This window comes from Artibeus jamaicensis, unplaced genomic scaffold (genome assembly GCF_021234435.1).
Source record: "Artibeus jamaicensis isolate MK-2021 breed Jamaican fruit bat unplaced genomic scaffold, CSHL_Jam_final contig_335, whole genome shotgun sequence".
Taxonomy (NCBI): Eukaryota; Metazoa; Chordata; class Mammalia; order Chiroptera; family Phyllostomidae; genus Artibeus; species Artibeus jamaicensis.
The window spans coordinates 8133909-8145284 of NW_026521800.1; the positions used below are offsets into that span (position 1 = coordinate 8133909).

Here is an 11376-nt window from a genome sequence, read left to right on the forward strand (position 1 = left end):
TATAAGGCACTAGTTCTGTTTTTGTATTTTACGTGTGTTTGTGGTTTATGTACCAAAGTTAGCATGGCTGTGCTTTTCTTAATAGAATGACAAAGACTTTGAGAATGGATATTGAGTGTCTATTACAGGAGAGTTATGTGCTTTCAATATACATGAAGGAAGCAATTAGTTTTAAGATTACATACATGTCCACTTGTACTATCCTGGAAGGCTCATTAATGTGTTATACTACATATTCTCCAGTTTTAACATTCAACTTTATTAAAAGTTAGTTTCTGATGCAGAGATTGAAATTAGGCTGTGAGTTGATCAAAAGGCCTTTTAGCATTTTACCTCAAAGGGACACTGTTAGAATGCCTAAAATTCAGTTTTAATTTGAAAAAAATACATGACAGTACACTCAAAAATAATATAATAATGCATGTCAACTGTAATTGAAAAATAAAAGATTTTAAAATGGAAAAAAAGAAAAAATACACGATATAATGTTTTTCTGGAATTTCTCAGATGTTAAAGTACTGTATGAAAGGGAAAGGTGAGACTTCCGCCAAGATGGAGGCATAGGTGGATGTGCCGTGCCTTCTCCCACAACCAAGATTAGAGAAAATTAAATATTAGCAACAGAAAACACAGTCAGAACACGGAAAATTGAACTTTTCAGAAGTCCGTTAACAACAAATTCTTCAGCCTGACCGGTAAGGGGCGAAACCAGCGGCTGGTGGAGCAGGGTTGCACAGGAGGACTCGGCCAGACACACTCAGGCCCGGGGAATCCAGACGCAGGGTCAGACCTAGGGAGCGACCCAGCGAGCAACCAGGCGAGCGACCTCGGGGGAGACAGCCGGGCCGGGGCTGCATGTTGACTGAGGTCGCACATTTGTGCGAGGGTGGACAGGCGAGGAAGTGGGCGGTTGGACCAGGCCGGCAGGTCCCCACTGCAAGCGGCAGTGGAGGGCGCCACCATTTCCCTGCTCTGACCCCACCTCCACATACAGCGTCATAACCCAGCGACTCTGAGTGGCCAGGCCCAGGTGAACCACCTAAGGCACTGCTCCTCCACCCAGCTGTGAGAAGCGGCAGAGGGGGTCGCCATTTCCCGCTCTGGCCACGCCCCCACATACAGCGTCACAACCCAGCGACCTGGGAATCCAAGGCGCCGCTTCTCACACTTAAAGGGCCCGAACAGACCAAGAATGGCGCAGGAGGATCTCAGAGCCCCAGAAATAAATCTAAGCGATGAAGAAATAGCAAAACTCACAGACACACAGTTTAAAAAATTGGTGATCAGGATCCTCAGAGAACTGGTTGATTATACGGACAAATTAGACAAATATATGAAGGTGAAACTAATTGAAATGAATGGAATTGCACAGGACACCAATAGCAATGAAAAGGAAACTGGGACTCAAATCAATGGAGTGGACCAGAAGAAAGCAAATAATGGCCAAACAGAAAAGAGTCAAGAAGCAAGAATTCAAAGAAATGAGGAGAGTCTTAGGAACCTCCAGGACATCTTTAAACGCTCCAACATCCGAATTATAGGGGTACCAGAAGGGGGAAAGGCACAGCCACCAGTGGAAAACTTATTTGAACAAATAATAAAGGGAGAATTTCCCCAATCTGGCAAAGGAAATAGACTTCCAGGAAATCCAGGAAGCTCAGAGAGTACCAAAGAAGTTGGACCCAAGAAGGAACACACCAAGGCACATCATCATTACATTAGCCAAGATTAAAATGAAGGAGAGAATCCTAGAAGCAGCAAGAGCTAAGCGGACAGTCACCTACAAAGGAGTCCCCATCAGACTGTCAGCGGATTTCTCAAAAGAGACCTTACAGGCAAGAAGGGGCTGGAAAGAGGTATTCCAAGTCATGAAATCTAAAGACCTACAACCAAGATTGCTCTATCCAGCAAAACTTTCATTTAAAATGGAAGGACAGATAAGGTGCTTCTCAGATAAGATCAAATTCAAGGAGTTCATCATCACCAAGCCCTTATTATATGAAATGTTAAAGGGACTTATCTAAGAAAAAGAAGTTAAAGAAACATGAACAGTGAAAGGACAACAAACTCACAGCTATTAACAACCACACCTAAAACGAAAGCAAACTAAAGGACAGCTAGATCAGGAGTGGAAACACAGAGATGAAGATCTCAAGGAGGGTTAGCAACAGGGGAGTGGGAGGAGGAGAAGGGGGGAGAAGGTACAGAAAATAAGTAGCATAGACAGTAGATAGAAAATAGATGGGGGGGCAAGAATAGTATGGGAAATATAGAATCTAAACGACTTGAGACACATGGTCATAAACTAAAGGGGGGGTGATGGTGGGGATGGGGGGTAGGGTGGAGGGGAATAAAGGGGGAATAGAACAACTGTAACAGCATAATCAATAAAAAAAAGTAAATAGTTAAAAAAAAAAGAAAGGGAAAGGTGAATGTCTCATTGAGCATTCTTGCAGCAATGCTGTGCTCACGGGGAACTGAGAGGGCGGGGCAGAGGGGCAGAGTCAGGGATTAGATGCATGTCTCAAGGTTCCAGAGCATTTTTATAAATAAAAAATACTTATGGAAGTTTGATGTAGTGTTCTTTTCTAAAAATTCACTCATTTTTATTGATAATGAAGATTACTTTTAAAAATTAATCTAGAACAGAGACATATTAAAAGTAATCCTATGCTGTGTTATTTAAGATTGGAAAGTTACTTGACAGATTGCTTTTGTGATATATTCTGACTTTAGAAAATGATCATGAGTGTGGAATAAATACTGGATTAAATCTTTTCAAAATAAACTATACATGACAAGATATTTGAAAAGATAGAAGATGGGGGAGATTTTGAAAAAAGGTGCTAAAGAACATGGCCCTAACAGACAGTGTGACTAAGGAAGTTCCTAAAGCAAGTAGAGAATGGTCTGGAAGAAGGCCCTAAAAAGAAGAGGCTCAAAAGAGATGATGGCAAGAAAGGCTCTGTGAGAGGCCTGAAGGTGACCCTGAAAAGGAACCCGAAGAGAGAATGGCCCCAAAAAGGGTCTGAAGAAGATGTCTTGCGAAGAGAATCTGAAAACTGTGTTGAAAAACAGTTTGAAATGGTTCCAAAAATTACTAGAAGATAGTGGTGTTGAAAAAATGTTAGGAGAAATGACCCTGATAAATTAGAATTTGATGATGATGGGTCTGAGTGAGTGACGAGGAAAGTTCTGAGAGTGTGAAAATTCAGAGGCAAAGGAAGAAGACGAATGTGGAAAAGTATTCAATGATGCACCAGATGGAAAAGAGGAGGAAGAACACGCAGAGGGGGAGGGGCTGATGATGCCTAGGAGGAGGGAGATGATGCAGGTGAAAAGTGGTGGAAGATGAGGATTCCAACAAGGTGGTGTTTGAAGAGAAGAGTCCAGTGAGAAGTAGATGCCGTGTCTGGTGTGAAGGAACCTGCAGTGGGTGAAGGGCCCCTGTCCACAAGTGGTGGCTTTGTCCTCAGTAGTGATTATGAGGAGGAGGAGGAGGAAGAGAAGATTTAGTAACTTCAACTTGTTTTTAGGGGGATACATCCACCTACCTGCACCAACACCGTGGGCTAATTATTAGAAATGTTACATGAACACATGCATCATGATATTGTAGGCTGCCACTGGACTACTGTTTTTCATTGTAATCAGCACTCAATGATTTTAAATATATTTTAAATGGCTGTTCATTTAAAACTCCATAGTCATAATGCAAGTTAAAAGAAAGATGTAAAAATAAGTCCACAGCACTATAATGCTAGCTAAGAGAAGATTAATCTTTCCTATAAAAAAATAGAAGCTCTGAAGTTATGAAGTACAACACAAAACTGTCAGATGCAGCCTGATATCAAGAGAAATATCTGAAAACAACATTATCCATGAAGATTGAATATAGGGGGACAGAAAGATGTTAGAGAAGAAAAGAAAAGAAAGCCTGGGTGAATAATGATATTAGACTAGAATTCAATTCAACCAGCTGATTACTGGATTTTTGGGTCTGGCCATATAAAACCATGAAGACACTCATTCATGCACATCAGCAATTAGATGCAGCTAAGTTTGTTGTCATTTCATGTTATTACAGCATCATCTTCTCTTTGCACGTGCTCGCACCTACTAGTGTGTTGCTCAAGTGATGTGTACATGACAGACAGCGTTACTGCCCAAAGTACCAAGAGGGCGTGCAGGGGATGGGATCTTCCCTCCAGATGGTTTTCAGCCTCTGGGCCCAAGACGCCATCATCCCCTTTCTTTCTTCTTCTGATGCAAACTCAGGAGCAAAACTGATCTGAGGAGCAAGGACTTTAAATCCACAGAAGTGCAATGCACCATGCTATAGACACAGAGAAAGAAAGGAATTAATTAGAAGCTATAACCTTTACATATCATTCAGTTAAATAATCTAAGAGAGATGGTATGAAACAAAACTTCAAAAAAACAACTGAGCAACTTTAATGCTAGTGGGTGAGTAAAAATAATTTAAATGTCCCATAACCTTAGGACGCTGGCCTGTATCAGGGAGGCGAACTCAAGGCAACTGAAAGTTCCAAATTCTGTTATGAAAATTGAGATTAATATGTAATCTTTGCTACTGATTCAGGCACTAAATGTCATGATTTTGATTGATTAGGCAAATTATGATATAATCATAGGATGGATTATTCTAGAATGAGATTCTTCTAGCTATAATGTGCCACCTGGAAGGTTAAGATATATGGTAAATGAAAACAATAAGGAGTTTGAAGCAACAATTATGATATACCATTTAAGTAAAAATAATAATAATGAATCAATAATACAAATCATATAAGTAAAAATATATATGAGCCATAAGGAAATCCATATTATTAGAAGTGATTATATTTAAGGTGAAATTAAGAGGACTTTCGACTTTTATATTTTATAGCCTCACTTTTTTCTATACTATATACCTTTGTAAACTGAAAAAATATAAAAATTTCTAAACAAGAAGAAAAATTTAAGCTGGGCTAATGGCATATAAGACCAGATGGACTATGGAGAAAAAGGTTCAGGCTTGTAAATGATCATTTCTTTAAGGACAGCATCACTAAATGAAATCACTGTGTCATCTTTTTCAAACACGACCACTTCCCTCCCCTCCTCCTCCTCTCAAAATATCACTCACTTCTCTTTGCATTCCTTCCCTGAAAACCCACAGCCCTGTCCAGGCCTGCCCCATCAGGGTGGTGGGCGGTCAAGAGGCCCACACATCACTGTCACACTTTAAAAGTAAGATCACAGCCCTGGCTGGTGTAGCTCAGTGGACTGAGCACCAGCCTGCAAACCAACAGGTTGCCAGTTCCATTCCCAGTCTGGGCACATGCCTGGGTGAGGGCCAGATCCCCAGTAGAGGGTATGTGAGAAGCAACCACACACTCATGTTTCTCTCCCTCTCTTCTCTCTTTTTAAAAATAGTCTTAAAACAAAAAGTGAAAGGGAGCTTACAAACGTAAAAATGTCACCATTACTTCCCTGCATAACTTGGAAGGACAGTTCCCATTTAGGTTTTTGGGTCTCTGTGGAATTCTTTACTGCCATCTGGTGGCCTGAGCAGAGCTCTCTTTCTTCTCCCACAAGTCTTGCCCACTGCTTGCCCCTTTGCAGACAGCCATCTGTGGCTGCCTCTTGGTCAGCGCCCAGCAGTGCCCATGTAGGCAGCTGGGATTCACCTGGGACAGTGGTCTCTGAGCCCCGAGTGCTGGGAACCTGGAGTGGGGGCACTGTGGGGAGGAGGCACAGCCCCTGGCTCTGTGAGCCTCACCTGTACAGCAGGTGAGGCTGTCCAGAATGCCGGGCTCCTCTGGCACCTCTAGCCAGGGCTTGAGCATGGCCTCTGCAGGACACTACAGCTCTGTGGCCCTCAGTGCCCCCACAGGGCCACGTGGGACAATCCTGCTTACTGTGGAGTTGATTCAGCTAACCAGGTTTGGCTTAGATTCCCCTCAAACTATATTGAAGCATATCATTATAATACATGTTTGTCCCTATTGGCCAGCCTTTGCATTGCCACTAAGTAAAAAATTAAAAAGTAGAATGTTATAATTTCCTGTATCCAGGTGGAGTCAAAATGGTCTAGGTTTCAGGCTTCAGGTGCATCTCATTTTGAACCAGGGAAAGCTTGGAGGGAAGGAGAGACGGGGTGAGGTACAGTGGCTACCTGGAGGGGCCACAGGAAGTATTTAAAATCTCCACTGACTCCAGTTTTTCTGCAGATTGCAGCTGTGCCTCCCAGGGTTATCAAGAGGAGGGCCAATTTATCCTGCAGTGGAGAAAGCAAATGCACTTATGTGAGCTCCAGAGGAGGAGACAAAGAAATGCTACCATGACTTTAGCACAAGCATTACAATGACCAGGAGCAGTCACAGGGAATACACTGGGTCACTACCCAGCTCTGCCCTGCCCCTACTTCCAGCAGAGAGCAGGGTTCGGTGCCGTGGGGTGAGAAGTGGGTGAGGCCCAGGCACACCCTGGGCAGCGGGGAGGACAATGAGGTGGCAGGCGGTGCCCATGCATGGCCCCACGTAGTAAATGGTAGCATTACATCTAGTCCAAGCTGGATCTGTGACTCAGTGTTTTCCTTGCATGCACTATTTTCCGAACCCTTTAGCATTTTAAAAGTCATGTATTTTAGTAAGAAATTCACAGCCTCCATGTATTGGGTATCTACCAGGTTCCATGTGAAGCTCTGAGATGTGAACTGGGTGAGGCCAGGGCTAGACTCAGTCCAGGGGCAGAGCAGACAGCCCTCTCAGAGCCAGGGCTGACCAGCCTATGGGCCAGTCCACCCTCCTGACACCAGCCCAGGCCATTAGTCATGCACCAGAGAGGTGTGGGTGCACCTGTTTCCCTTACTTGAAAGACAAATCTCCAAGACTTCAGGAACAATTGTGTTTTTCACCCAAGGGCAGCACACAGGGCTTTCTTTGCACATAGCAGGTGCTCAATCAGTACTTGTTTTTGAAAAAGCAAACTAGAAGTATAACGTGGTGAGATGCATCCCATCCCTTCCTTGGTCCGTAGTGATCCGTATCCCAGAGAACATACCTTGAGAAAACCGGAATCATAGAATCCTGGGAGGTCAAAGGCAAACCCCTGGCACAGCACCCTGTCCATCCAGCCCTTCAGGATGGCCGGCACACTGAACCAGTACAGCGGGAACTAGGGACAACACCAAGGACAAACAGATGCTGTGGTTGTCTCAGGTTTCACAGTTTAGTCTCTGGTGACTCAAAAGGAACCCTGCTGTCCTCTTCCAGGGTGACTGAGCAGTGAAGTGTAACCCACACAGGGCATCACCATTGAGGATATTTCTCCCCTTTCACTGGGAGGCATGCAGTGTGGATGTGTTTTGGTGGAGTGGGGCGGGGAGGAGTTGACAAGGTCATCACAGGGGACAGTGCATTCCTCACTGACAGCCCCTGAATGCTGGTTCCTGAGCAGACAGAAAGGCACTGGGAACCTCTGCTAGACACTGGCTCTGTGGCAGCAGTCTCTGTGACCTATGCAAAGGAGAGAATGAGAGGAAGGGTGTAGAGAAAGAGTCTGCCCCTGTGTGTGCCTGGGGATGAACAACTGGCATCTGGGAGTCAGACCGAGTTAGGTTCTGGGAGGCTTCAAATTTTGACACAAACTAAACCCTTCCCCTCAGCTTCCACACACCAGCAGTAAGATCTCCCTGAAGTTCTCTCAGTTCCCTTGGAAGCCCTAACACCATATCCTGCACTGTCATCAAGGAAAAGAGTTGGACACAGACAACAGTCTGTTACTACAGGGGAAAGGAAGCCTGCGTTTCATGTGCTTTCACTATAAATCCAACTCAGAACTTGGCATTGAAATCCAAGCTTCACAACCTACTGCTTTGTGATACTGGCAAGTTATATAAGCACTCTGTGCCCCACTTTCCTAGTTTGCAAATAGAGCTACTCCTAGTTCCTAGCTCACAGCATTGTGATGAGGACCCAGAGCAGACTGATTCAGTGAGGAGTGAGCTGTGCTGACAGTGGCAGTGGTGCTGAATGAAAGAAATAAGCTAGCATCATACACCTTCTGGGCAAAGTGTCAGAAAGAAGGGAGGTGAGTGGGAGATGACATATGACATGGGGTCGGATTAAAAAAAAAACATTATTAAAAGAACAGGCCTTGGAGCCCTGGCTGGTGTAGATCAGTGGATTGAGCACAGGCCTGCGAACCAGACAATCGCGGTTCGATTCCCAGTCAGGGCACATGCCTGGGTTGCAGACCAGTTCCCTGCAGGCCAGTTCCCAGCAGGGGACGCACAAAAGGCAACCATACATTGATGTTTCTCTCCCTCTCTCCTTCCCCTCCCCTCTAAAGATAAATAAATAAAATATTTAAAAAAAAGAACAGGGCTTGGCTTGCTTTAGCTACCCAGTTACATGAGTGGCCAGCTGATCCCAGGGACACCGGAAAAAGAGCTAGAGAGCTGTCTGTGGTTCTGAGCCCAGCTCTGAGATACTCCATTGTCCTGGTGCTGGAAAAGGGTGATCTTGTTTTCCTGGACACTTCCAGCAGTCAGTCAGGGTTGGAAACAGACCATATGGACCAGTCAGTTCCATCTGAGAGATTCTGGATCTAGAGACTCCAGTCCTTGGTGTGAAGCGAGAGGATAGAGCCAGCAGGCAGAGAGAAGGAAACGAGACTCGGGGAAAGAAAGAGCAAATCTGTCCAAGCCTCTGTTCCCACTCTCCCCTGCCACAGTCTGGTCTTGGTTCCAGGACAGCCAAGTGACCAGGGCCATTAGAATAAATTCTGCATCCCCTTTTTTTCCAGTTTGACTTTGATTTCCATCAACCCAATGACTCCCAAAAAGCATGTGTTTATTTTGCTGCCAGGCTAAGGTACACATCCATGACTGCAAGCCTGTGGCATAGAGTGGCCATGATGAGTTACAGTCCCTAGCAGCAGTGTCCTGGGCCAGTTCTTTCTATAGTGAATCACATGACCCTGGAATAATTTGTGAATGAACACAGGGATTGTGGGCGGGTGAGGTAACCAGTGAGAGGAAGGAAACTAAAGATGATCCTCTTCAATGATCAGGATATTTAAGGCAGAAGCTATACTTGGTATAGACAAAGCTGCTTTTCATGCAGCCCCTGCCTATCTGGGGGTGGGGGTCAGAGGGGAATGAGGAAACATGAAATGCATGATTCAGGCATTTCTTGAACCACTGAACTATAGCTAAATATTTCCCTTGTACTTGGGGGTCAGGAGTTTGAATAACTGATATTGTGTACATGCACCTTCTTATCCAAGTAGAGATGAATGAGTGTGCAAATGTGCTAAAAACACCACTGCCACCTCTAGGAGTATGACATTAAATATTTGGAAAGGGTTTGTATATAGAATGAATCTAATTCATTTGTAATGATTAGAGGGCAACAAACATGAAATATTACTAGATCAGCTTCGTGAACCTTTCTCTGCACATCAAGCATGTCACTGGTAAGAGACCTCTTCTTGTAGGCTTCATATGCTTCCAGCCTGTAACTGAAGAACTCAAGATTAGGAAGAGCACCTGTAGTGGAAAAGGCCAAAGATTTTCAGTGTCAGGGGAGTGTCCATGGCCCATCCAGGCCAATCCCACTAGAGGCATTTACCCTGTACTCCCCAAAGCAGGTCACCAGACATTCCCTGAGATCCAACCAGGTGGTCAGGCTATGGAAATAAAAAGAAAAAAAGCTACTGTCCTCACCTTCAAGCGACTCAAGTCCAGTAGTAGATATGTAACTAAAAAATGATTAACATACAAGACAGGATTGCTCAGCTAGCTCAGTCTAATGCATTTGGTCTAACTCTGGAGTGTGTTTTAAATACCGTGGTGGCTTAGAAAGGCAATGACCAGCTCTGTTTCAGTAACTTAGCAAACACATCCCTGGGGATGAGCTTTGTGAACTGGGGTTTGAAAATAGAGTGGGAGTTCACCAGGCAGCCTGGAACACTAGAGGGAAGGGAAGGACTTTCTGGGCAGTGTGTCCAACTACCAGGCCAGCCCAAAAAGGGCCTCCAGGAGCACATCTAAAGAGCTGGAGTGGAAAGGGGACTTCAGAGGTGAGCCTTATGCTCCTGTGAGTTTTGCTAAGCACATTAAACTTTTCCGGTACATGGGGAGCCATATGGTTTAAGAGAGAGAATATAGATTCTCTGATTTGGGTTTAGAAGAGCTTATTCTAGTAGCAGTGATTCAAGAGCAAGCCTGGGGCAAGGGATGAAGTCAGGTGGTAGCAGTGGGTGGGAAGACGCTTTTTGGACCAGAATTTACAGTAGTACCCTACAGAAACTACAGTGAAAGATAAGTTGCCTTGATGTACACATTTCATTGGTTCTTGTCAGGTAAATGATTCATCGAGAGGCATTAATCAGTATTAATAGGTTACCATTTTTTTGAGCTCTTCCATATCAGGTACTGTCCTCTACACACTACCTTCTCTATCTTCACAACAACTGATGAGATGGCTGTAATTTCCAATCTGCCAAAGAGGAAACTAAAATTTAAGAGGCAGGGAATAATTCAATGCCACAGGGCCCTAAAGTGGCAGCAAAGGTGAGAGGAGGGAGGCACAGGTGTGAACCACTGCACACCTGTGGAGTAGAGTATGGGGTCTGGGGAGGAGAAGGCAAACTCCAGGTCACTTGGAGAAGAACCAAAGGGGAATTGGACCTACAGGTCTTTGATACATTCAAAATTTCAAAACATTTCAGTGCTCTTTGCTTCCTTTTTTGACCTACCTTTATTTCATTTTCATTCAAGAAACACATGCTAAAAGCTATACATGAGGTTCAGTATTGACAAAAACCCTAAGAGGCTAACTGCTATAGGCAAGAGGATGTGTTCTCACAGGGAGGGTACTAGGTAGGGATTGGCCACCCACAGTATGTGAACCTATAGCAGACATTGGGGGTGGTTTTATAATCAAACAGACATGAGATAGAATAGCAATAGGAAACAACCAAATTTCATACACACATACACATGGAATCTCCACAACATGAGAGAATCAGAGATCCCCACATATATTTACAAAAGATTCAGAAAGGGAGAGAGACGCTGTGAGAAGTTGGCGATTCTGAATCCATGAGTGTATCTTGCAGAGGAATGGAGACCCATTTGTGCAGCTGGCTTAAGAACAGCTAAGGATATGGGGACTTTGGGGCACGCTTTTGGATTATAGCCTGGTGGGGAGCAAGAGAAGTGCTGGGTCTTGTGGTAGAACAGGTGTCTGAGCAGGAGTGCTCTCAGCTCCACCCCCACAAGTTTGGAATCCTGTAAACAGAAACCTATTTCCCTCATCACTATTTGTTGGGACACACATCAAGGCACCACATGGACAGGCC

The 11376-nt window shown here is 44.5% G+C and overlaps 1 protein-coding gene across 1 annotated transcript; it reads right to left on the reverse strand.

Annotated features, from left to right (window-relative positions):
• Positions 1-2995: 2995 nt before the first annotated feature.
• On the reverse strand, positions 2996-7229 carry LOC119035701 (ribosyldihydronicotinamide dehydrogenase [quinone]-like). Its single transcript, XM_053664109.1, has 3 exons — positions 7069-7229; positions 6182-6283; positions 2996-4336 (listed from the first exon to the last, which is right to left on the reverse strand). The coding sequence occupies exons 1-3, from the start codon at positions 7135-7137 to the stop codon at positions 4160-4162; spliced, it is 348 nt and encodes a 115-aa protein (XP_053520084.1). The 5' UTR covers positions 7138-7229; the 3' UTR covers positions 2996-4159.
• Positions 7230-11376: the final 4147 nt, after the last annotated feature.

What these genes read in the sequence shown, in the direction of transcription:
- LOC119035701 (XM_053664109.1), bottom strand. Translation starts at nt 7,137, where the DNA reads ATGGACAGGGTGCTGTGCCAGGGGTTTGCCTTTGACCTCCCAGGATTC. An exon ending in ATGATTCCGGTTTTCTCAAG is followed by an intron (nt 6,284 to 7,068) that starts GTATGTTCTCTG and finishes TCTCCACTGCAG; the next exon opens with GATAAATTGGCCCTCCTCTT. An exon ending in ACTTCCTGTGGCCCCTCCAG is followed by an intron (nt 4,337 to 6,181) that starts GTAGCCACTGTA and finishes CTGTGTCTATAG; the next exon opens with CATGGTGCATTGCACTTCTG.